The sequence below is a fragment of the Phyllobates terribilis genome, unplaced genomic scaffold (genome assembly GCF_046119375.1).
Source record: "Phyllobates terribilis strain yellow unplaced genomic scaffold, ASM4611937v1 Scaffold_1__5_contigs__length_1240528914, whole genome shotgun sequence".
In the NCBI taxonomy this organism is placed as follows: Eukaryota; Metazoa; Chordata; class Amphibia; order Anura; family Dendrobatidae; genus Phyllobates; species Phyllobates terribilis.
Genome location: NW_027362761.1, coordinates 799,884,580 through 799,909,203, shown reverse-complemented (window position 1 = coordinate 799,909,203; position 24,624 = coordinate 799,884,580). Strand labels below are relative to the sequence as shown.

Here is a 24,624-nt window from a genome sequence, read left to right as displayed (position 1 = left end):
GTCATCAGTGTGTCTGTTTTTACCATTAGTGTGTCATCAGTGTGTCTGTTTTTACCATCAGTGTGTCATCAGTGTGTCTGTTTTTACCATCAGTGTGTCATCAGTGTTTCTGTTTTTACCATCAGTGTGTCATCAGTGTGTCTGTTTTTACCATCAGTGTGTCATCAGTGTGTCTGTTTTTACCGTCAGTGTGCCATCAGTGTGCATGTTTTTACCATCAGTGTGTCCGTTCTTACTATCAGTGTGCCATCAGTGTGTCTGTTTTTACCATCAGTGTGTCCGTTCTTACTATCAGTGTGCCATCAGTGTGTCTGTTTTTACCATCAGTGTGTCCGTTCTTACTATCAGTGTGCCATCAGTGTGTGTGTTTTTACCATCAGTGTGCCATCAGTGTGTCTGTTTTTACCATCAGTGTGTCATCAGTATGTCTGTTATTACCATCAGTGTGTCCGTTCTTACTATCAGTGTGCCATCAGTGTGTCTGTTTTTACCATCAGTGTGTCTGTTTTTACCATCAGTGTGTCTGTTTTTACCATCAGTGTGTCCGTTCTTACCATCAGTGTGTCTGTTTTTACCATCAGTGTGCCATCAGTGTGTGTGTTTTTACCATCAGTGTGTCATCAGTGTGTCTGTTTTTACCATCAGTGTGTCATCAGTGTGTCTGTTTTTACCATCAGTGTGTCATCAGTGTGTCTGTTTTTACCATCAGTGTCATCAGTGTGTCTGTTTTTACCATCAGTGTGTCATCAGTGTGTCTGTTTTTACCATTAGTGTGTCATCAGTGTGTCTGTTTTTACCATCAGTGTGTCTGTTTTTACCATCAGTGTGTCATCAGTGTGTCTGTTTTTACCATCAGTGTGCCATCAGTGTGTCTGTTTTTACCATCAGTGTGTCATCAGTGTGTCTGTTTTTACCATCAGTGTGTCCGTTCTTACCATCAGTGTGCCATCAGTGTGTCCGTTCTTACCATCAGTGTGTCATCAGTGTGTCTGTTTTTACCATCAGTGTGTCATCAGTGTGTCTGTTTTTACCGTCAGTGTGCCATCAGTGTGTCTGTTTTTACCATCAGTGTGTCCGTTCTTACTATCAGTGTGCCATCAGTGTGTGTGTTTTTACCATCAGTGTGCCATCAGTGTGTCTGTTTTTACCATCAGTGTGTCATCAGTATGTCTGTTATTACCATCAGTGTTTCCGTTCTTACTATCAGTGTGCCATCAGTGTGTCTGTTTTTACCATCAGTGTGTCTGTTTTTACCATCAGTGTGTCCGTTCTTACCATCAGTGTGTCTGTTTTTACCATCAGTGTGCCATCAGTGTGTGTGTTTTTACCTTCAGTGTGTCATCAGTGTGTCTGTTTTTACCATCAGTGTGTCATCAGTGTGTCTGTTTTTACCATCAGTGTGTCATCAGTGTGTCTGTTTTTACCATCAGTGTCATCAGTGTGTCTGTTTTTACCATCAGTGTGTCATCAGTGTGTCTGTTTTTACCATTAGTGTGTCTGTTTTTACCATCAGTGTGTCATCAGTGTGTCTGTTTTTACCATCAGTGTGTAATCAGTGTGTCTGTTTTTACCATCAGTGTGCCATCAGTGTGTCTGTTTTTACCATCAGTGTGTCATCAGTGTGTCTGTTTTTACCATCAGTGTGTCCGTTCTTACCATCAGTGTGCCATCAGTGTGTCCGTTCTTACCATCAGTGTGTCATCAGTGTGTCTGTTTTTACCATCAGTGTGTCATCAGTGTGTCTGTTTTTACCGTCAGTGTGCCATCAGTGTGTCTGTTTTTACCATCAGTGTGTCCGTTCTTACTATCAGTGTGCCATCAGTGTGTCTGTTTTTACCATCAGTGTGCCATCAGTGTGTCTGTTTTTACCATCAGTGTGTCATCAGTGTGTCTGTTATTACCATCAGTGTGTCCGTTCTTATCATCAGTGTGCCATCAGTGTGTCTGTTTTTACCATCAGTTTGTCTGTTATTACCATCAGTGTGTCCGTTCTTACCATCAGTGTGTCTGTTTTTACCATCAGTGTGTCATCAGTGTGTCTGTTTTTACCATCAGTGTGTCATCAGTGTGTCTGTTTTTACCATCAGTGTGTCATCAGTGTGTCCGTTCTTACCATCAGTGTGCCATCAGTGTGTCTGTTTTTACCATCAGTGTGTCATCAGTGTGTCTGTTTTTACCATCAGTGTGTCATCATTGTGTCTGTTTTTACCATCAGTGTGTCATCAGTGTGTCTGTTATTACCATCAGTGTGTCCGTTCTTATCATCAGTGTGTCATCAGTGTGTCTTTTTTTACCATCAGTGTGTCATCAGTGTGTCTGTTTTTACCATCAGTGTGTCATCAGTGTGTCTGTTTTTACCATCAGTGTGTCATCAGTGTGTCTGTTTTACCATCAGTGTGTCATCAGTGTGTCTGTTTTTACCATCAGTGTGTCATCAGTGTGTCTGTTTTTACCATCAGTGTGTCATCAGTGTGTCTGTTTTTACCATCAGTGTGTCATCAGTGTGTCTGTTTTTACCATCAGTGTGCCATCAGTGTGTCTGTTTTTACCTTCAGTGTGTCCGTTCTTACCATCAGTGTGTCATCAGTGTGTCTGTTTTTACCATCAGTGTGTCATCAGTGTGTCTGTTTTTACCATCAGTGTGTCATCAGTGTGTCTGTTTTTACCATCAGTGTGTCATCAGTGTGTCTGTTATTACCATCAGTGTGTCCGTTCTTATCATCAGTGTGTCATCAGTGTGTCTGTTTTTACCATCAGTGTCATCAGTGTGTCTGTTTTTACCATCAGTGTGTCATCAGTGTGTCTGTTTTTACCATCAGTGTGTCATCAGTGTGTCTGTTTTTACCATCAGTGTGTCATCAGTGTGTCTGTTTTTACCATCAGTGTGTCTGTTTTTACCATCAGTGTGTCATCAGTGTGTCTGTTTTTACCATCAGTGTGTCATCAGTGTGTCTGTTTTTACCATCAGTGTGTCATCAGTGTGTCTGTTTTTACCGTCAGTGTGCCATCAGTGTGCATGTTTTTACCATCAGTGTGTCCGTTCTTACTATCAGTGTGCCATCAGTGTGTCTGTTTTTACCATCAGTGTGTCCGTTCTTACTATCAGTGTGCCATCAGTGTGTCTGTTTTTACCATCAGTGTGTCCGTTCTTACTATCAGTGTGCCATCAGTGTGTGTGTTTTTACCATCAGTGTGCCATCAGTGTGTCTGTTTTTACCATCAGTGTGTCATCAGTATGTCTGTTATTACCATCAGTGTGTCCGTTCTTACTATCAGTGTGCCATCAGTGTGTCTGTTTTTACCATCAGTGTGTCTGTTTTTACCATCAGTGTGTCCGTTCTTACCATCAGTGTGTCATCAGTGTGTCTGTTTTTACCATCAGTGTGCCATCAGTGTGTGTGTTATTACCATCAGTGTTTTTCACAGATGAATAAAGAAATTACAAAGCTTCTCCTATCCTTTTCAATGTTAAACATGGACCGCACATGGATGCCTTCCGTGTGCTGTATGTGTTTTTCAAGACCCATAGACTATTGGCCCTTGTCATCTTTTCTGCCGGAAAAAACAGACATGTCTCCTGCGGCTGTTAAATCCCACTGTCAATCTGTGACAGTGGCATTTAACACACACTGACAGGGGTGCATGTCAATCCATGCTCCCATCGACTTGACCCTTGATGTGATTGGGGGTCACCAATGGGTTGTCATGACAGCCAGGGGTCTGCTTAAGACCCCTGTGCCTGTCATTGCGATCCTCCTGTGAAAGGCGTTCATAGGAGATTGTGATTTTAGCTATACATAAAATAAAAACTTTATGAGTCTCCGAAAATGGCAACAAAAGCAAAAAAAAATTTTTTCGCACCAACTTCCAAATTATTTTTCACCACTAAAATAAAATAAAACAAAACCGATACATGTTTGGTATCTGCATACTCGTACAGACCTGGAGAATCATATTGCAAGTGTAGTGAACATGGTAAATAAAAAACATCTGTGAGATTACACTTTTTTTTGTAATTTCAATGCACTTGGAATTTTTTCTCGTTTTTCAGTACACGATGTGGTAGAATTCATGGTGTCATTCAAGAGCACAACTCGTCCCGCAAACAACAAGCCCTCATACGTCTATACTGATGGACAAATTAAAAAGTCATGGCTCTTAAAATAAGGGAAGGGAAAAAAGAAAAAAATCAGAAAATGACTATAGCATGAAGGGGTTAAATTAAGTTTTGCTTTTTGATATACATTAGGAGTTTTAAATAATTGTTCAGTAATGTCACTGAGTATGTTTGCTTGACAATGCTTTGTATTGTAACCGCATTACTGTGAGTTTTCTAGTAATTATTGAAATGTCACCAAAAAATTTCATGCAAAACTGCTATTTATTTAAGGAATTAAGCCTCACTTATCAGTGAATGACTTTCTTCAAGTGCTTGATAAATTAATTTAATTGTTAGTGGCATTAAAATGCTAAGTAACACTAAGAAAATTACATCGTGAAATATATAGAAATTCATCTAACGCACCAAAATTTGTCCCTAAACCTACATATTTCTTAATTGCTACTTGTCATGTATAGATTGATTTCTTATACCTAACCCTTGGGTAAGAGAACTGACAGATTCTATTTAGCTTTACTGACCCATGGAACGATCAGAAAATGATTTGGCAGCCTCCGAGAATACCATTTATCAAAAGCACACTGAGGTTGAGATACATAATTAAAATGCATATTGGTATACACTTACTGTATCAGTTGCCTTCTAATAAATGAATTTGGCTGTGAGTTAAAAAATAAAGTGGCTCCTATGGGCAACTTGAAATGTTGAAGTCTTTTATTTTGGTGCACACCTTTCAAGAAAAGTTAGTTTTGTTTTCCCATTACTTGCAATTCCTAAATTTTTCTTCATAAACAATTTGGAATCTAGACGCGTGAGAAAAAATTAAGCTCCACATAAACCTAATTTGGCACTCACAGGTGATTTTCCATTGGGAGTAGAGATGTATGAAAATATGAAAGTCCCAAATATTTGACATAATCAGCTGTATAGCCACGTGTTTTAGTGTTCTATTAACATTCGGGTTGAAAAGCTTGGATTTTGAACTGTCAGATACTTTATTTGGGAGTTATCAAATGTGTGCGGCTTTCCACTTACAGCCTCACATGCAGTAGCATACAGGCTGTCAGTGAAGCAGGAGAAGGTGACACTGGTCGGGGAATAGAGTTGGAGTGACAGAGGCTTCAGATTTGCAATAGCTGCTCAGCCTCATTGTCATATGCACTGATTTCTGGCCATGTAAAGATATTACTGGATTTGACTTAAAGAGCTACAAGCACATACAAATAGTTTTTTTTGTGGAAGGGAGTTGAAATCTTGCTAACATATTGCCTTTAAAGATCTCCTTTGTTTCTTTCAGTTTGTCTATTACTTTGAGGGTGGTAGGCTGAGGAGAAGTCTATCTGTCTATGGAGCAATATCTTCAAATTTTCTCCAACTCCCATCAATATAATTAGCCAGATTTGCTAAATTTTCCTGAATTCCTCACAAAAATTCAGTTTCAGAGTCTTCTTGTAATTTGTTAAAGTGTATGGTCAAGAGTTTTGACTTCCTCTGCCAATTGCACCTAAAAATCTACTTCCTGCTGTGAACAACATTTCTCAGGACATGTATAACATCTGGACTAACGTGCAATCAAATTGTGGTTGTTGCCGCCAATAAAGCTAAAATGAGTGCAAATAGACAAAGTCGACCCATAATCTCTCTTGGAGATGAGGTTTGACCTTCCACCAAAAACATCCGTTTGAAGTCAAACGTTCATCGGCCCATTCTTAATTGTTCAGCAAATTAATCCCATCATTTTCTGCTTGAAGCTACCTCTCACGTTAAAAATTCCTAATGCCTTTCATATCTCACTACTATGTCCTCTAGCCCACAAACGATTCTTGCATACAGTCAAGACAATCCCGGCTTCTGTTTCAGATTTTGACTTGGAGTATAAGATAAACCAAATTCTGGATTGTAGAAAGGTTTGTTGAAATCTCTTCTACTAAATAGACTACAAGGGAAATGATCCAAAGTAGAGCTGCTGGGTACCCAAAAAGGACATTAATGCTCCAATCATGCTCAAGAGATTTCATACCAAACATCCTCTTTCTTCAGTTACTGACTGTTTTGGGAGGCTCCCTAAAATAATGGGGTACTGTTACACACCCATGTCAACTCCAGGGTCTGGCTTCACTCCATTCCCTTAAAACTTCTGTTGTTTGTTGTGCTTTTTGTCGGGTTTCACTAGTTGATTGGTATACCTCACTCAAGACATAATTCAAGGCCTTTTACAGTCAACTTAGACACACCTGTGTGTCTGAGTATTCAGTCAGCGTAGTGTTCAGTTGTTGTTTGGAGTTTGCCATTATCCAGTTTCTTCTGCTGCATTATTCTCAACAAGGTTTCTGCAATATGCACCCACTGCTTCTCACACCTACTGCTTAACCCATCGACTACTGTTTTACAAACTGCTATCATCTCTGCAAATTCCGGTGGTATCTGCAACTACTACTCCTTAGACCTGATGGTTAAACCATCAACTACTGTATGTCTTACAAACTGCTATCTAGAGATTATTCACATTATACTGTAATTATCTCTGAAAAAGTCCTTTGGTTTCTGCAGTCTTTACCTACACTCTAGTTCAGACTGTATTAATTTATTTTACTCTCTTATATACCATTAATTCCAAGGTGCTTTACTGAGTTCATAATCACTGTCCCTCACAATCTAGTTCCCTACAAGTATGTCTTTGGAGTGTGGGAGGTAACTGGAGTATCCACAGGAAACCCATGCAAACACTGGGAGAACATACTCCTTGCAGATGTTGTTCTTGTTGTCCACCATAGCCCTTTGTCCAGGTCCTCTATGTTATCCCATTGCCTTGGGTCCATGTGACCTGAGGCTTGTTGAATCCACCTCAAAAGATGAGCAGTAACACATACATATGAGCATACTGAGAGTCAAATCAGGTTTAATTATATATTTTTAAAGGAGCAAATTTATACCATAGAAACTGCTGGGGACTCCATTCTAGTGGAAATGGAAAACTGTCACATAACTCTTGCTTTGGGGTACCCAGAACATCCTTAGATTACTTGAACTGCTAGTCCTTTGAATGACCTTTTATATAATGATATATTCCCTTGTCTACTACGCTTTCCATGCTGTCCTGTGTTATTCTTGTTGAGGTTTACAATGTATCCCTGTATGAATCCAAATATTTGCATTGCAGTATCATATTGTAAAAGTTTTTTGAAAATGTGTTTGTTTGTATGAAATCATCCGGAAACTTAAGGCATTCTGTTCTCTGCTTCTCTTTACATCTTCAGCTTGCCATCCATCTTGTCGTGTCTGTCTGGGCCCAGAAGACTCCCACTGCACACAATGCACAAATCCAGAGCACTCACTACAGGCCGTTGAAGAGTATGGCGGGAAGCCTTATGGGAGTTGTGTGCCTCACTGCAGGCATCATTTTTATGTGGACACCACAGAATTATGTCGGGGTAAGCTAGACTCTGTAAATGCGAATCACAAAGGTCTGGTTGGAAATGAGTTTGTTAGGTGCTATACGATGCATCAATAACTATACAGCATTTGTCATTGTTAACTTTTACAAGCCATTTGAACACTCTACTTTATTTTCTTAAAATTTTGATAGGGTGATGCAATTTGTTAGTACAATTAAGCCAATAACACGGAATCACACTCTTTTTACTGCTACTAAACCAGGATATCTCTGAACATATGGAATTCTCATAATAATGTGACACTAAAAGTTGTATTCATATTGATATTACACTATACCTTTTCATGTAATTTCACAAGACTTATCTTAGCGGTCTTCTAGGTTTATGCCACCCTATTTGATTCCTCATGTTTATGAGCTGACGTTCCCTCCCACAAACCCTCATCTTGATTCATCTGATTGACAGGTTCTCTGTCATCTGATACTACTTTGCCCTCCATAGGCCGTTATGATCCTGTTGACAGGTTTCTTCTAAAAGGGTTGTCCAAACTAGACAACTATTGTTGGAGTAGGAGAGGCTAAATGCTCTGGAGGGGTCGGTAAGAGATCTTGAAAATGTCAATGAATTGAATAATAGAAAGAAGACTAACATTTATAATACAATGAATAAACTTTTATTTACATAAACAATTACATTCAAAACTAATTAAAAATTAATTGCTGATTTAATTTTAATATGCATTTTTCTTCTTTTAGTTAGGAAACAAAGTGGAATGAAAGTTGAGGGTTATATGTAATGTCAGCAACTATCTTACTACAATATGTTTTAACATGTTTAATTTCATATTCATCATTTAGTTTGCAAGTGAGATGTATGTCAGCCAAGATCAGTTTCTCTGGGATGTTGTTTGACAGTTGCGTGAAGAACAGCCAAATTGTAGTCGGCAAACAATTTACAAATACTTAACACTCAGTGGGCACATTCACAGGGCCCTGGGCATGAAGTATAATGAGTGATGGCACAGTAATTATAAACGTTTCCTTTGCAACTTTAAATTTTATTCAATTACTCAGACTTCCAAGTCGATGTATAAAGTAATAATTTCTGATGATTGCTTATATAAAATAAATCTAGAAAGGCAAAAGGAAATAAGTATGAAAAGCATAACTTTGTAATTTGATTATTTTTTAATGATGTCTCAACATCCATTTATAACGTGCACAGGAACGGAACATACTGTATTAACTATACAATGGACTTTTTCCAACTAGTGAAAAATAGCAAAAGTATGTACATTATATGGTACCTCGAGGGAATAGGAGATATTGGGCAGATGTAGCAACAGAAGTGGAAAAGAAGGCCCTGTAAGGATTATTCCCAAAATCATGTCATCCCCTATCCATAGGATATCCCCTATGCCAACAGTTGGAACCCCAGGCTCTGCAAAGCCATATCTTGAATGGAAAGGAGATGGATAATCACTCTTTGCTCTGTTCCTTGTCTATGTGATTGCCAGTAAAAGCTGATCACTGTCAGATTCCCAATTAGTACGTTATCCCCTATTCTATACAGAAGAGATCACGTACGATTTTGGGAGCATGCCTTTAAACGGAATCTGTTAGCAGGTTTTTGCTATATAATCTGGAGACCGCATGAGGTAGGGGTTAAAATACAGATTTCAGCAATGCCTCTCTTATCAAGCTCTGTGGTTTTGTTTACTTGCAATGATTGTTTTAGGACCAGGAGCTTATCATTGCTGGACACAGCAGTGCATGCATGCTAGTCCAATACTCCCCCTCCTGTGACAGGCACCTCACTGTCTATGGACATTATATATAGAGAGTCTGGTGTGGGTGGTGTTAGCGTCTTCTGCACTGCTGTATTACTAAATCTAAAAGCTCTGATTGTCAGAAAGGCTGCACCAAGTAAATTAAGTGATACATCGTTGGAATCAGGGTCTCTTTGCTGACATGAGGCTGCTCTCGGATGGGGTAGCAAAAACCTGCTCAAAAATTCCTTTTTAATACAAATACTCAAGTGAGGCTTCTGTAACATCATTACATTTTTGATTTTTCCAAACAAAGTTTTATACAAAGGGCATAAATATAGAGGTTGCAGAGGTAAGAGTCACACCTGGGTCCTGCAACTGGCACTATCCACAGCATAAGATGACACCAGGATTATAAATGGCACATGGTAGCTGGGGACCTTTTTCACATTTTGTGTAAGGGTACATGAGTCTCAGCCTTTGCATTAGCAGTAAACTTAGAGATTGTTTTTCAAATACTCTGTTAGGGCAGTTTGAATTCATAATTAATGTCCCCCATTTAGATATTTTTCCCCATACAGCTGAAGGGGAAAGCATCTATAGAGAGGGTCTGTAGGCCTTTCAACATCTGTGCATTATACGACCGCTCAAGTCATTTCAATGGGCATTATGTAATGCTTCATTTCTCACTTGGCAGTTGAATTTGGACCCTTACCAAGTTTTCTTTCAGATAGAAGCTGATCACTAAAGGTGATCATCTTCAAAAATCGATTTCAAACCATGGGCAAGCTTTTTTAAATTACGGATATAATTTATACATAGCAAATACATCTGAAATGGCCGTTCTGACCTATTTTCTTTTTATTAAATATTAACTACAGCACTATCTATAATCACACTAACATTCCCAAATGGAAAAACTGTATATAATAGAGGATACTCAAATGACTTAGACATAACACTATGTTCCACAAACTATTAAGTTAAGGAAAACTGAGTATTTTACCAAAAATTATCTTTATTGAAGTAATTAAAATAACATAAAATTATTATAATCTATATAAAGTGCATACCATGAAGGCGAGAGTTAATATGACATACAAAAAATATTAACAACCAAGTTATCTCTTAAAATTTAGGTCCCAGATGAATAGTTACTGGTTAAATCAGGGGTCTCAAGCACGCGGCCCGCAGGCCGCATGCGGCCCATCCAGCTGCTTCATGCGGCCCGCAGACACCATAGACCGCGATCGCGGCCCGGTCCAGGAGCCGCCGACATCAGCGCTGTAGTGCAGTGTATTGCCGCGCAGAAACCGGCTCTCTGCACAGCAATACCATTGCCAGCCGCCGGCCTATCAGAGGCCAGCAGCTGACATCTGCGTCTCATTTCAGCGGCATATGACGTCACTGACACGCGCAGATGTCAGCTGCTGGCGTCTGATAGGCCGGCGGCTGGCATTGGTATTGCTGTGCTGAGAGCCGGTCTCTGCACGGCAATACACTGCACTACAGCGCTGATGTCGGCGGCTCCTGGACCGGGCCGCGATTGTCAAGGGGTCTGTGGTGCCTGCATGCTGCATGTGCAGAAGGACGCCGAGGGAACGGAGGACAGGTGAGAAGAATCTTTTTTTTTTTTCTCTGTTATGTGCACTATGGGCACCTGGATGGGGATATATGGGCACCTGGGTGAGTACATATGGGCACTATGGCCACCTGGATGGGGACATATGGCCACCTGGATGGGAACATTCCTACAATATGGGGACCTAGATGGGGACATTCCTACAATATGGGGACCTGGATGGGGAACGTTACGACAAGACGGGGACCAGGATGGGGCATTACTACAAGATGAGGACCAGAATGGGGCATTACTACAATATGAGGACCAGGATGGGGCATTACTACAAGATGGGGACCAGGATGGGGCATTAGTACAAGATGGGGACCAGGATGGGGCATTACTACAAGATGAGGATCAGGATGGGGCATTACTACAACATGAGTACCAGGATGGGGCATTACTACAAGATGGGGACCAAGATGGGGCATTACTACAAGATGAGGACCAGGATGGGGCATTACTACAAGATGAGGATCAGGATGGGGCATTACTACAAGATGAGGACCAGGATGGGGCATTACTACAAGATGGGGACCAGGATGGGCATTACTACAAGATGGGCACCAGGATTTTATTACAAGATGAGGACCAGGATGGGGCATTACTACAAGATAGAGACCAGGATGGGAACTTTACTACAAGATTGGGACCAGGATGGGGCATTACTACAAGATAGAGACCAGGATGGGAACTTTACTACAAGATTGGGACCAGGATGGGGCATTACTACAAGATGAGGACCAGGATTGGGCATTACTACAAGATGAGGACCAGTTCAAAAGGTGTATAGAAGAAAAATGGTATCACTAAAAATGTCACTTTGTCATGCAAAGAATGTGACCCCCCAAATTCAATTTTTTTCCGTGTGCAGCCCATATACCCAGCTAAGTTTGAGACCCCTGTGTTAAATCATCTAAATTAATAAAGAATAAATCAACAGGAGAGCATACCCCATGGGCAGTCTGCAAAAGGTGGTTAAGGAACAATAATACAAATACCAACCTCTGCAAATTCCTATCCTTTTATTTAAACAATAAGGTGCTCTGTGCAATGTATGTGTATCCAGGCTCTAGCTACACCTGCTGACTTACAGTGTGTCCCTTAGGCTAAGAAAGTGCAATCAGTGTAATGTGCATATCAGCATGTAACAGTGGTTCAATCTCTGTGAACTGATAAATACCTGGTGTGTCCTAATGGGGTTTGACATGAGTGTATATGTATGTGGATGTCCAATGACATATAATCTGCAAACGTGTCCTTGTACAGTGTCATTGGTGGCGCATGCGCAGATGAAGGTCCTCCTTGGTTGGGACATCCACATATATATACTCATGCCAAACCCCATTAGGACATGCCCCCTGATGAAGACATGTGCGAAACGCTTATAGGGGCGGCGAGGCTGACAGCATATACACTTGAATCATCTAATACCAGGTATTTATCAGTTCACAGAGATTGAACCACTATTACATGCTGATTTGCACATTATTTTTTGACCACCTTTTGCAGACTGCCCATGGGGTATGCTCTCCTGTTGATTTATTCTTTATTAATTTAGATGATTTAATCAGTAACTATTCATCCGGGACCTAAATTTTAAGAGGTACCTTGGTTGTTAATATTTTTTGTATGTCATATTAACCCTTGCCTTCATGACATGCACTTTATATAGATTATAATAATTTTATGTTATTTATTTATTTATTTATAATCCTTAGTTGATTTCTTTAAAACGCTGATCAGATACACCTAGTGGTGGTAGGTGTTCCCTTTAATACACCTTTGTACTGCATTTTGTAAGTTCAGGATATATTGGTCTGCTATGTCTTGAAGAACAGCATCAGATTCACCACTAAGACATTCAAAGGTCAAATGTAATTTTAATTAAGATATAGGGGGGAAAAAAACAGGGATGTCCATCAGGAATTTAAATAGATGTAGACGATTCCCTGAAGGATAAGACTGGTTAACTGTGGTATATTGAATAATTTTCTTCATGTCAGATTTTTTTTCTTAAATACTCATAGCATTTTCTGTTCATGTTATTTTATATCTAGGATGTTTGCTCAAGGGGAATTTTAATCGATTCGTGTCATAAATAGATGATGTGATATGCTTGTATGCTCTGTTCAATGCCTTAGGCAGTCTATAAGATACGATCATTTGATCTGGAAAGGGCACACCATCTTTTAGCCAGTTTGCCTGTATCGCTCAATTCTTCTGTCTAGGTTTTTATTTCCCTTTTGTATGTTACCAGCAAAATAAAAAGAATTGCTTTTTTTGGCATAAAGTTTAGACTTTTGCAATAATTAATTTAGTTAAACCAATCCTCGACATTTTGTTCACGCAGGTACTTGCATGTGAATTGACTAATGTTCCCTATGGGGAAAAAAGTTGCAAAATTTGGGAGACTTTCTGTAGGAGGTTTTATTGGGTATGAGAAAAGTTAAGTTGCATTCTTGACTTTTATCAACAGTAGGGAGGAGATAGCAAGGAAGCATCAATTATAGTATTGGAGGTGTGTTTGGGGTCATTGTCCTGTTGAAAAATAAATGATGGTCCAACTAAACGCAAACCGGATGGAATAGCATGCCGCTGCAAGATGCTGTGGTAGCCATGCTGGTTCAGTATGCCTTCAATTTTGAATAAATCCCTAACAGTGTCACCGGCAAAGCACCCCCACACCATCACACCTCCTCCTCCATGCTTCACGGTGGGAACCAGGCATGTAGATTCCATCCGTTCACCTTTTCTGCATCGCACAAAGACACGGTGGTTGGAACCAAAGATCTCAAATTTGGACTCATCAGACCAAAGCAAAGATTTCCATTCGTCTAATGTCCATTCCTTGTGTTCTTTAGCCCAAACAAGTCTCTTCTGCTTGTTGCCTGTCCTTAGCAGTGGTTTCCTAGCAGCTATTTTACCATGAAGGCCTGCTGCACAAAGTCTCCTCTTAACAGTTGTTGTAGAGATGTGTCTGCTGCTAGAACTCTGTGTGGCATTGACCTGGTCTCTAATCTGAGCTGCTGTTAACTAGAGATGAGCGTTGTTCGACTCTAACTGTTCGCCAATCTCAAATTCGAGCTGTTTTGGGCGGTGTTCGAGCCGTTCGGCGAACACGAACGAGTTGAGAAAAATTCGGCTGTTCGAGGTTATGTTCGATAACTGTTCGTGCACCAAAATCATAACTGGATTTTTTCTCAGTAATGATGAAAATTAATGTTAATACGCAGTTTGAGTGTACAGCGGAGTGGGGGGAGGGGCAGGGGATGGATCTCTGCAGGAATAATGAAGATCTCCATTTTTTTTTCTCTTTCCCGCATTTACAGTGGGGAGGTGCAATCTGTCAGCCTATCAGCAACGCACACACGGAGCGAAGTGCTTTTTTTCACACAAGCAAGGGCATGTGTCATTGGCAGTGTATGTCACATGTCCTTGCCCTATAAGACCAAGCCATTTTCCCCGTCGCCACCATTTTCTCACTGCTGCAGCTGCGTGTTAGACGGCACCGCTGTTGCTGTGTGCGCTATACCTTGTTAATTTCAAGCCAATTTTCGCACAAATCTACAGATAGCTTTGGAGTAGGGAATAGTTGTGATTACAGTCCTTTTAAGGACTAGGTTACAGCATTTCCTACGACTTTTATCAGGCAGGTCTGTGCTCTTAAATAGATAGATTGTGGGAGTAAAGACTAATTGTAATTGCAGTCCTTTTCAGGACTAGGTTACATCAGTTCCTATCAGTTTTTGCCAGGCAGGTCTGTGCCAGTGCTGTGCAAGTTTTTTTCACAGCATTTGGCTGAATCTAGCAAAGCTAATCCTTTTTGGCCTATTGCAGAGTGTGTTAGTCAGTGGAGTAGCCTATCTGTGTTGCAAGATATACCACCTGTGTATAGAATACCAATTTTTTTACTGCACCTAGTGAAGTAAAATCTTTTGGGCATAGCATCATTCTATTAGTCCATCTATACTGACCTCCATCAGGTTGCAAATTGAATATAATTTTTTTCTGCATCTAGCTCTGAAAAAATATTTGGGCTTCTAGCAGTGTGTGGGACTTGTTCTATTAGTCCATCTATACTGACCTCCATCAGGTTGCAAACTGAATATAATTTTTTTCTGCATCTAGCTCTGAAAAAATATTTGGCCTTCTAGCAGTGTGTGGGACTTGTTCTATTAGTCCATCTATACTGACCTCCATCACGCTGCAAATTCAAAATAATTTTTTGTCTGCATCTAGCTCTGAAAAAATATTTGGCCTTCTAGCAGTGTGTGGGACTTTCTCTATTAGTCCATCTATACTGACCTCCATCAGGTTGCAAATTCAAAATAATTTTTTGTCTGCATCTAGCTCTGAAAAAATATTTGGCCTTCTAGCAGTGTGTGGGACTTTCTCTATTAGTCCATCTATACTGACCTCCATCAGGTTGCAAACTGAATATATTTTTTTTCTGCATCTACCTCTGAAAAAATATTTGGGCTTCTAGCTGTGTGTAGGACTTGTTCTATTAGTCCATCTATACTGACCTCCATCAGGTTGCAAACTGAATACAATTTTTTTCTGCATCTACCTCTGAAAAAATATTTGGGCTTCTAGCTGTGTGTGGGACTTGTTCTATTAGTCCATCTATACTGACCTCTGTAGTGCCGGCGTCCCTGCCCTCTGCTAGGCAGGGACGCTGTTCCCCTCACCGCTCTGCTCCGTGCCCGGCGTCCCTCTCCCGCTCTGCTGGCAGCGCGCGCTCCTTCCCAGCCACTGTGCTTAGGGCGCGCGTGTGCGCTCTCCCTCCCTCTTAAAGGGGCCGCGCGCGCCGTCCTAAGGAGTCCCCGGCCAATGGCCGGAGGACTTTACCATATATAAGGCACCTCCTCCAAAATAGAGGTGCCCGAGCAATGTTGTTTGCACCTGTGTCTCACCTGTGCTTCAGCCCTCAGGTCCCGTTGCCAGTTACCTGCCAGTTACCTGCCAGATTCCTGCCTGATTACTTGCTACCTGCCTGCTAGTCTGAGGTCCGATGGTCTGCCTTACTAATCCTGTCAGTCTGTCTAAGGACCAGCCTGCCCGCTCACCTGGGAGCGCACATCAGCTACCTGCCTGCTTGCCTGAGGTCCGACGGTCTGCCTTCCAACTCCTGTCAGTCTGTCTATGGACCAGCTTGCCCGCTCACCTGGGAGCGCTCATCTGCTACCTGTCTGCTTGCCTACCCGGAGGCTCTGCCGTCACGTGCTGTGACCACCCGCCTGTCCAGAGACTTCTGCCCGCTCACCTGGGAGCGCTCATCTGCTACCTGTCTGCTTGCCTACCCGGAGGCTCTGCCGTCACGTGCTGTGACCACCCGCCTGTCCAGAGACTTCTGCCCGCTCACCTGGGAGCGCTCATCTGTCGCCTGTCCGCTGGTCTTCCTGGAGGCTCCGCCGTCACATGCTGTAACCACCCGTTCATCCAGAGACTCTCGCCTGCTCACCTGGGAGCTCACGTCTATCTTCAGCCGCCACAGGTCGTACCAACCCTATACCTAGAGACTGCCCCGGTCACTTGCCGTGACCTCCAGCCCGTTCATTCAGAGACTGTCCCGTTCACTCAGAGACTGTCCCGTTCACCTGCTGAGACTTCCAGCCCGTCTTCCCTGGTCGCCACCCGCTCCCTTACAAGGACCGCCCCCTTGTATAGTAGCTCAGAGGTTCCGCCTCCCAGACCCGTTACAGTTTGCTCGGGCCATGGAACCCGGTGGCACCCAAGCTCCCTCGCTCTCGGACCTGTGTCATGAACTGTCCCGTCAAAGGTCCCAACAGGAGTCCATTCTGGGTCACCTGCGGAATGTCAATACTCGCCTGGACACTCTGACTGCTCCACCAGCAACCTCCGCCAGTGCCATGTCTCGCAATCCGGCAGCTCCACTGCCCACTAATACCATGATATCTTACCCCGGACCCCGGCTTTCTGCACCTCCTCGCTTCGGAGGCGACTCCGCCCAGGCTCGGGGCTTCATAAATCAGTGCACCCTGCACTTTGAACTATTATCTCACCAGTTTAACTCCGACCGGGCCAAAATTGCATTCATCATGTCCCATCTCACCGGGGAGGCCCTGGCCTGGCTAAATCCTCTATGGGAGAGAGGAGACCCCCTGGTATCCAACTTGCCTGCTTTTCTCACGGCTTTCCGGAAAGTCTTCGACGAACCCGGACGGAAGACCTCATCCGCATCATCTCTGCTACGCCTCCATCAGGAAAGTCTCACCGTGGGCCAATATGCCATACGGTTCCGTACCCTTGCCTCGGAGCTGGCCTGGGATAACGACGCTCTGGTTTCCGTCTTCTGGGAGGGTCTGTCCGGCCGTATTAAAGATGAGCTTGCCGGTCGGGACATTCCTACCACTCTCGATGATTTAATAACTCTTGCCACCCGGATTGACCTACGGTTCCAGGAGCGTGCCAGAGAGGTCACCCGTGAGAGGAGATTACCACGTCTAGCTCCTACTTTTCAGAAACCCGTCACTCCTTCTGTCTCTTACCAGGTACACTCTCCTGAGCCTATGCAGGTCGACCAGACCAAGATGGTCAAGACCCGTCAGGACTTACGCCATGCCGAGGGGACCTGCTTCTACTGTGGCAGTAAGGAGCACCGGATCCGTGCCTGCCCGGAGAGGTCGGGAAACGCCTGTGTCTAGGTTCGCTCAGAGAGGTCCACCTAGACAAGAATAAATCCTCTCCATCCCTGCTGTTGTCAGTTTCAATCGTCTACGGGGAGAACCGTTATTTCGAACTAGCCCAACTTGACTCTGGAGCAGCCGGGAATCTTATCTCACAGTCCCTGGTAGAGAAATACCGCATCCCCACCAAACCTCTGGCTGTACCCTTGTCTGTTGCTGCCGTGGATGGGGGGCTCTTACCACGCCCCATCCAACTCATCACCGAATCCATTACTCTGCAGGTGGGAATGCTGCATTCTGAAAGTATCTCCTTCCATGTTCTGCCTGGACTCTCTCACGCCCTCCTGCTAGGTCTACCTTGGCTCCAGAGACATGCACCCGTTCTTGACTGGCAGACCGGAGAAGTCCTTCGCTGGGGACAGGGCTGCCATAAGACCTGTCTGGTTCCCGTCCATCCCGTCCGTCCTTCTCCTACCCCAGCTAATCTACCTGGACTTCCAATCCCTTATTGGTCTTATGCTGATGTCTTTAATAAAAAGGAAGCAGAGACACTACCCCCTCATAGACCATACGACTGCCCTATCGACTTGTTACCTGGTACTTCTCCTCCCCGTGGGCGTATTTATCCATTATCCGCTGCTGAGACCCGCTCGATGTCCGAATATATTGAGGAGAATCTGGCCAGGGGATTCATCCGGAAATCTACCTCCCCGGCGGGAGCAGGCTTCTTTTTCGTCAAAAAGAAGGACGGCTCTCTCCGTCCCTGTATAGACTATAGAGGCCTTAACCAGATCACGGTGAAGAATAAGTACCCCCTTCCGCTCATTCCGGAGTTATTTGATCGTCTGAGGGGGGCTAGAATCTTCACCAAACTAGACCTCCGTGGGGCGTACAACCTGGTTCGTGTCCGTCAGGGGGATGAATGGAAGACGGCATTCAACACCCGGGACGGCCACTATGAATATCTGGTAATGCCCTTTGGCCTCTGTAACGCTCCTGCCGTCTTTCAAGAGTTGGTCAATGACATCTTCCGGGACCTTCTCTACTCCTGCGTAGTGGTGTACCTGGACGACATCTTGGTCTTCTCTCCGGATCTCCAGACTCACCGGAGGGACGTTCGTCAGGTCCTGCTCAGGCTCAGGCAGAACCATCTCTACGCTAAATATGAGAAGTGCCTCTTTGAGCAGACCTCGCTTCCGTTTCTGGGCTACATTATCTCTCAGACCGGCCTACAAATGGATCCTGAGAAACTGTCTGCCATCGAGAAATGGCCCCGACCAGAGGGGTTGAAGGCCATTCAGCGATTCCTGGGCTTCGCCAACTACTACCGCCTCTTCATACCACACTTCTCTTCCCAGACTGCCCCAATTTCCGCGCTCACCCGTAAGGGTACTAATCCCAAAGAGTGGCCGCCCGAAGCAGAGGAGGCCTTTCTTTCCCTAAAACAGGCCTTCTCTTCCGCCCCGGTGCTGCATCGCCCGGATGGCAACAAGCAGTTCTTCCTGGAAGTTGACGCCTCCTCCTCTGGAGCCGGAGCGGTACTTACTCAAAAATCATCTTCCGGGAGAATGGTAACTTGTGGCTTCTTCTCCAAACTCTTCTCCTCTTCTGAGCGCAACTATTCCATAGGAGACCGAGAGTTATTGGCCATCAAGCTGGCGTTGGAGGAGTGGCGTTACCTACTCGAGGGGGCTCTTCATCCGGTAATAATTTACACTGACCACAAGAACTTGGCTTACCTCCAGCATGCCCAGAGACTTAACCCGCGCCAAGCCCGGTGGTCCTTGTTTTTTGCTCGCTTTGATTTTGTTCTTCATTTTCGCCCGGCTGACAAAAACGTCAAAGCAGACGCCTTGTCCCGATCCTTTCTGGTGTCCGATCTCGAGGAAGAACCTAAACATATCATCGATCCCGCCAGAGTAATGCAGGTGGCTCCCGTGAGTCTAAATCGTCTCCCTCCCGGTAAGACGTTTGTTTCAGTACCTGATCGGGAGAGGATCCTACACTGGGGCCATTCGTCTAAGCTAGCTGGCCACGCCGGTCAGAAAAAGACCCTCCAGCTTATTGCCCGGCACTATTGGTGGCCTACCCTGCACAAGGACGTAATAGACTTTGTTTCTGCCTGTGTGTCCTGCGCCCGCAACAAAGTCCCGAGACATCTGCCAGCCGGACGCCTCCTTCCGCTTCCTGTGCCTGCTGCCCCCTGGCAGCATATTGCTATGGACTTCATAACTGATCTCCCCGTCTCTGTCGGTTGTACGGTCATTTGGGTGGTCGCTGACCGCTTTTCCAAGATGGCTCACTTTATTCCCCTGCCAGGCCTCCGGTCTGCACCCGAGCTGGCTAAAGAGTTTATCCGCCATATCTTCCGTCTTCATGGCCTGCCCCTCCACATCGTGTCGGATCGTGGGGTACAGTTCACCTCACGTTTCTGGAGAGCCACTTGTAAACTACTAGACGTCACCCTGGACTTCTCCTCCGCTTACCACCCACAGTCCAATGGTCAAGTGGAGCGGATCAATCAGAACCTGACCAGTTACCTCCGGCACTTCGTTAATGCCCACCATTCTGACTGGGTGGATCTCCTACCATGGGCCGAGTTCTCTTATAATAATCACGAGAGCGAATCCTCCTCCAAATCCCCGTTTTTTGTAGTTTTCGGTCAGCATCCTCGGATTCCTTTTCCTGTCTCCACCTCTGTGGACAACCCGGCTGCGGAATCTCTCGTTAGCAAATTTTCCTCCATATGGGAGAGTACCCGGTCCTCACTCCTTCTGTCATCCGAGCGTATGAAAAGACACGCTGACAAAAAACGCCTGGATCCTCCACAATTTCGTCCAGGAGATAAGGTCTGGCTCTCATCTAAATATGTTCGACTCAAGATACCTTCTTACAAGTTAGGGCCTCGGTTCATCGGTCCTCTGGAGGTCATCAGTCAGATCAACCCGGTGGCCTATAAATTGAAACTCCCGGCCAACTTACGGATCCCTAACTCCTTCCATGTATCTCTCCTCAAACCCGTGGTGCTTAACTCTTTTTCCAAGTCTACAGGTACGCCTCCTGCTCCGGTTTCCGCTGAGGACGAGTTTGAGGTAGAGAACATTCTTGCTACCAAAAGGGTAAGAGGGAAGACCTTTTTTCTGGTAGATTGGAAGGGGTTTGGTCCTGAGGAGAGAACGTGGGAGCCCCGGGAGAACATCCATGCCCCTCTCATCCTTGCTAAATTTCTGTCTGGCCTAAAAAAGGGGGGGCCTAAAGGGGGGGGGGTACTGTAGTGCCGGTGTCCCTGCCCTCTGCTAGGCAGGGACGCTGTTCCCCTCACCGCTCTGCTCCGTGCCCGGCGTCCCTCTCCCGCTCTGCTGGCAGCGCGCGCTCCTTCCCGGCCACTGTGCTTAGGGCGCGCGCGCGCGCTCTCCCTCCCTCTTAAAGGGGCCGCGCGCGCCGTCCTAAGGAGTCCCCGGCCAATGGCCGGAGGACTTTACCATATATAAGGCACCTCCTCCAAAATGGAGGTGCCCGAGCAATGTTGTTTGCACCTGTGTCTCACCTGTGCTTCAGCCCTCAGGTCCCGTTGCCAGTTACCTGCCAGTTACCTGCCAGATTCCTGCCTGATTACTTGCTACCTGCCTGCTAGTCTGAGGTCCGACGGTCTGCCTTACTAATCCTGTCAGTCTGTCTAAGGACCAGCCTGCCCGCTCACCTGGGAGCGCACATCAGCTACCTGCCTGCTTGCCTGAGGTCCGACGGTCTGCCTTCCAACTCCTGTCAGTCTGTCTATGGACCAGCTTGCCCGCTCACCTGGGAGCGCACATCTGCTACCTGCCTGCTAGCCTACCTGGAGGCTCCGCCGTCACGTGCTGTGACCACCTGCCTGTCCAGTGACTCCTGCCCGCTCACCTGGGAGCGCTCATCTGCTACCTGTCTGCTTGCCTACCCGGAGGCTCTGCCGTCACGTGCTGTGACCACCCGCCTGTCCAGAGACTTCTGCCCGCTCACCTGGGAGCGCTCATCTGCTACCTGTCTGCTTGCCTACCCGGAGGCTCTGCCGTCACGTGCTGTGACCACCCGCCTGTCCAGAGACTTCTGCCCGCTCACCTGGGAGCGCTCATCTGTCGCCTGTCCGCTGGTCTTCCTGGAGGCTCCGCCGTCACATGCTGTGACCACCCGTTCATCCAGAGACTCTCGCCTGCTCACCTGGGAGCTCACGTCTATCTTCAGCCGCCACAGGTCGTACCAACCCTATACCTAGAGACTGCCCCGGTCACTTGCCGTGACCTCCAGCCCGTTCATTCAGAGACTGTCCCGTTCACTCAGAGACTGTCCCGTTCACCTGCTGAGACTTCCAGCCCGTCTTCCCTGGTCGCCACCCGCTCCCTTACAAGGACCGCCCCCTTGTATAGTAGCTCAGAGGTTCCGCCTCCCAGACCCGTTACAACCTCCATCAGGTTGCAAATTGAATATAATTTTTTTCTGCATCTAACCCAGCCAATAGTTTTGGCCTAATACCACAGTTTGGCTACTCAGCTCTGCTCGGTTCCCATCCATTGTTTTTTTGTGCAAACAACTCCAGAGTTGTGAATTAGTTAACCACCAAAATGAGTGGAAAAAGGCCTGCTGCTGGTGGAAAGGGGAATAGGCGTGTTGGGAAGGGGAAAAAAGGTTGTGTCCGTGGGGTAGGTGTTAAAGCAACAGTAACATCTGCAGAAAAAAGACCATCTTCCAGCCAAACTAAAATGTCTACTTCTTTTATCGGACAATGTGATAAGATCCCTTACTTACGGCCACGCCAATCGCTACAAATTCCAGATGAGGCACAAAAACAGCAGGTGCTTCAACGGATATCAAGTGCTCCTTTAAGTGGGCTCTCCTCCACATCAACTTCAACATCACAAATACTCCAGTCCTCAAAGGTGTCACCCCAATCGCACTTGCTTCCTCACAGCTCCCAAATCTCCAGCTGCCCGTCTGAGTATGAGGTAGAATAGATGGTTGAGTCTGCAGAGCTGTTTACTCATACTATAGCCTGGGAATCAGAGGTCGACTCCAGCGCTTCTGTGAATCCAGACGAGGAAATGATCTGCACTGATGCCCAGAATCTTTGAGTCAGATCCAGGACCAGACGCAGAAGGTTCTGACCATAATGTAGACCCTCATTCCCAAACTGTAACTCCTGTTGGTGGAGACAATGAGGAAGACGATGATGAGACTCAAATATCTGATTGGAGCGACAACTTTAGTTTTTTGTCAGGGCAGGAACAGGTTGGCTCTGAGGACGACGGGTGTGATAACGCACAGCGTGATGATGATGAGGTTGGAGATCCCACTTACTGTCAACCCACAGTCAGCCAAGAGATGAGGTCAGCAGAGGAGGTGGAGGAAGATGCTAGTGACGACGAGGTCAGGTTGCGCCTTCCTGGACAGAGACGTAGTACTGGAAGCACGTCAACAACTGCATCCTCAAACACAACTCTGCCTCTCACCACAAGTCGTGGTGGCTCTTCAGGTCGCATGGGTGCTAAGCCTTGCATAGCCTGGGCATTTTTTCAGATCGATAAAGATGACCCAACTCGTGTTATCTGTAACATTTGTCAGCAAAAGCTAAGTAGAGGCCAAAAAATACATAGTTTGAGTACTTCATGCATGAACCGGCACATGGACATGAAGCATAAGTTGCAGTGGGAAGCTCAGTGTGCTACAATGCGGCCTAGCCGGCCGGGCCAACCACCGTCTGCCATATCTTGTACATCCGCGGCCTCTTCATCCTCTGTGACTGGGGGGACAGCAGTCACACCTGTTTTGGGGCGCAGACCTGCCACCTCTTTACCCGCAACAGCCAGCGTGATTGGCAGGTCATCATTTTCTTTGGAGGTGGTAACACCAGCTGGTGTTGAGCGCTGTCCGACATCGATAGCACCACCTTTGGATCAAGGCAACCTAACATGTCCGCCTGCATCTTCCTCACAGACCGGCAGTTTGCCGGGGACACCCTTATCAACCCCGTCTAAGCACAATAGCCAGCCCTCGGTCCCTCAGATGTGGACAAGTAAAAGACCATTTCCTCCTAGCCATGAGAAAGCGAAGAGGTTGAATTTCACCATCTGCAAGCTCTTGGCTACAGAAATGCTGCCTTTCCGCCTGGTGGACACAGAGGATTTTCGAGACCTTATGTCCGTCGCAGTGCCCCAGTACCAGATGCCCAGTCGGCACTACTTCTCAAAGAAAGGTGTGCCTGCGCTCCACCAGCATGTCGCACACAACATCACCGCTTCTTTGAGAAACTCTGTGTGTGACAGGGTACATTTCACCACAGACACTTGGACGAGTAGGCATGGACAGGGGCGTTACATGTCGCTGACTGGGCACTGGGTAACTATGGTGACAGCAGGACAAGGGGCTGCTGTCCAAGTCTTGCCGTCCCCAAGAGTTGTGCGTCAATCCTCTTTATGTCAAAATTCCTCCACTGCTTCTGCCTCCTCAACCGCCTCTCGGTCTTCCACCTGCACCCAAAGCCTGTCTGGTCATGCCACAAGCTTTCTAACTGCGCAGAAGGGATCCTGCACACCTCCTTACTATGCTGGCAGTAGGGCTCAACGTCATCAGGCGGTTTTTACTTTGAAATGTCTGGGAAATGTGAGTCACACAGCTGAGGAGTTGTGGTCAGCTCTGGAGAACCAATTTCATGAATGGTTGTCTCCACTAGACCTGAAACCAGGGAAGGCCGTGTGCGACAATGCTGCAAACCTGGATGCGGCCCTTCGCCGGGGCAATGTCACACACGTGCCTTGTATGGCTCACGTGTTGAACCTGGTTGTCCAGCAATTTTTAGCCCACTATCCCAGACTAGTTGGCCTTCTGCAGAGGGCACGGTCGCTGTGTGCTCACTTCCGCCGTTCGCATCCCGCAGCTCAGCGACTTACATCTCTACAGAAGTCGTTGGGCCTGCCACTTCACTGGCTAAAATGCGATGTGCCTACCCGGTGGAATTCAACTCTGCACATGTTGCAGCGACTGTGGCAGCACCGACAAGCCCTGGTGCAATACGTTCTGACGTATAGCCTGGGCCAACG

At 45.6% G+C, this 24,624-nt stretch overlaps 1 protein-coding gene across 1 annotated transcript in view; it reads left to right on the top strand.

Moving 5' to 3' along the window:
* FRAS1 (Fraser extracellular matrix complex subunit 1) overlaps positions 1 to 24,624 on the top strand; it is a 626,357-nt gene that overhangs the window by 358,753 nt on the left and 242,980 nt on the right. Inside the window, exon 18 of the mRNA XM_073637084.1 lies at positions 7,378 to 7,551. Within this exon, the coding sequence (XP_073493185.1) occupies positions 7,378 to 7,551 (174 nt within the window). The remainder of the gene's footprint in view (positions 1 to 7,377; positions 7,552 to 24,624) is intronic.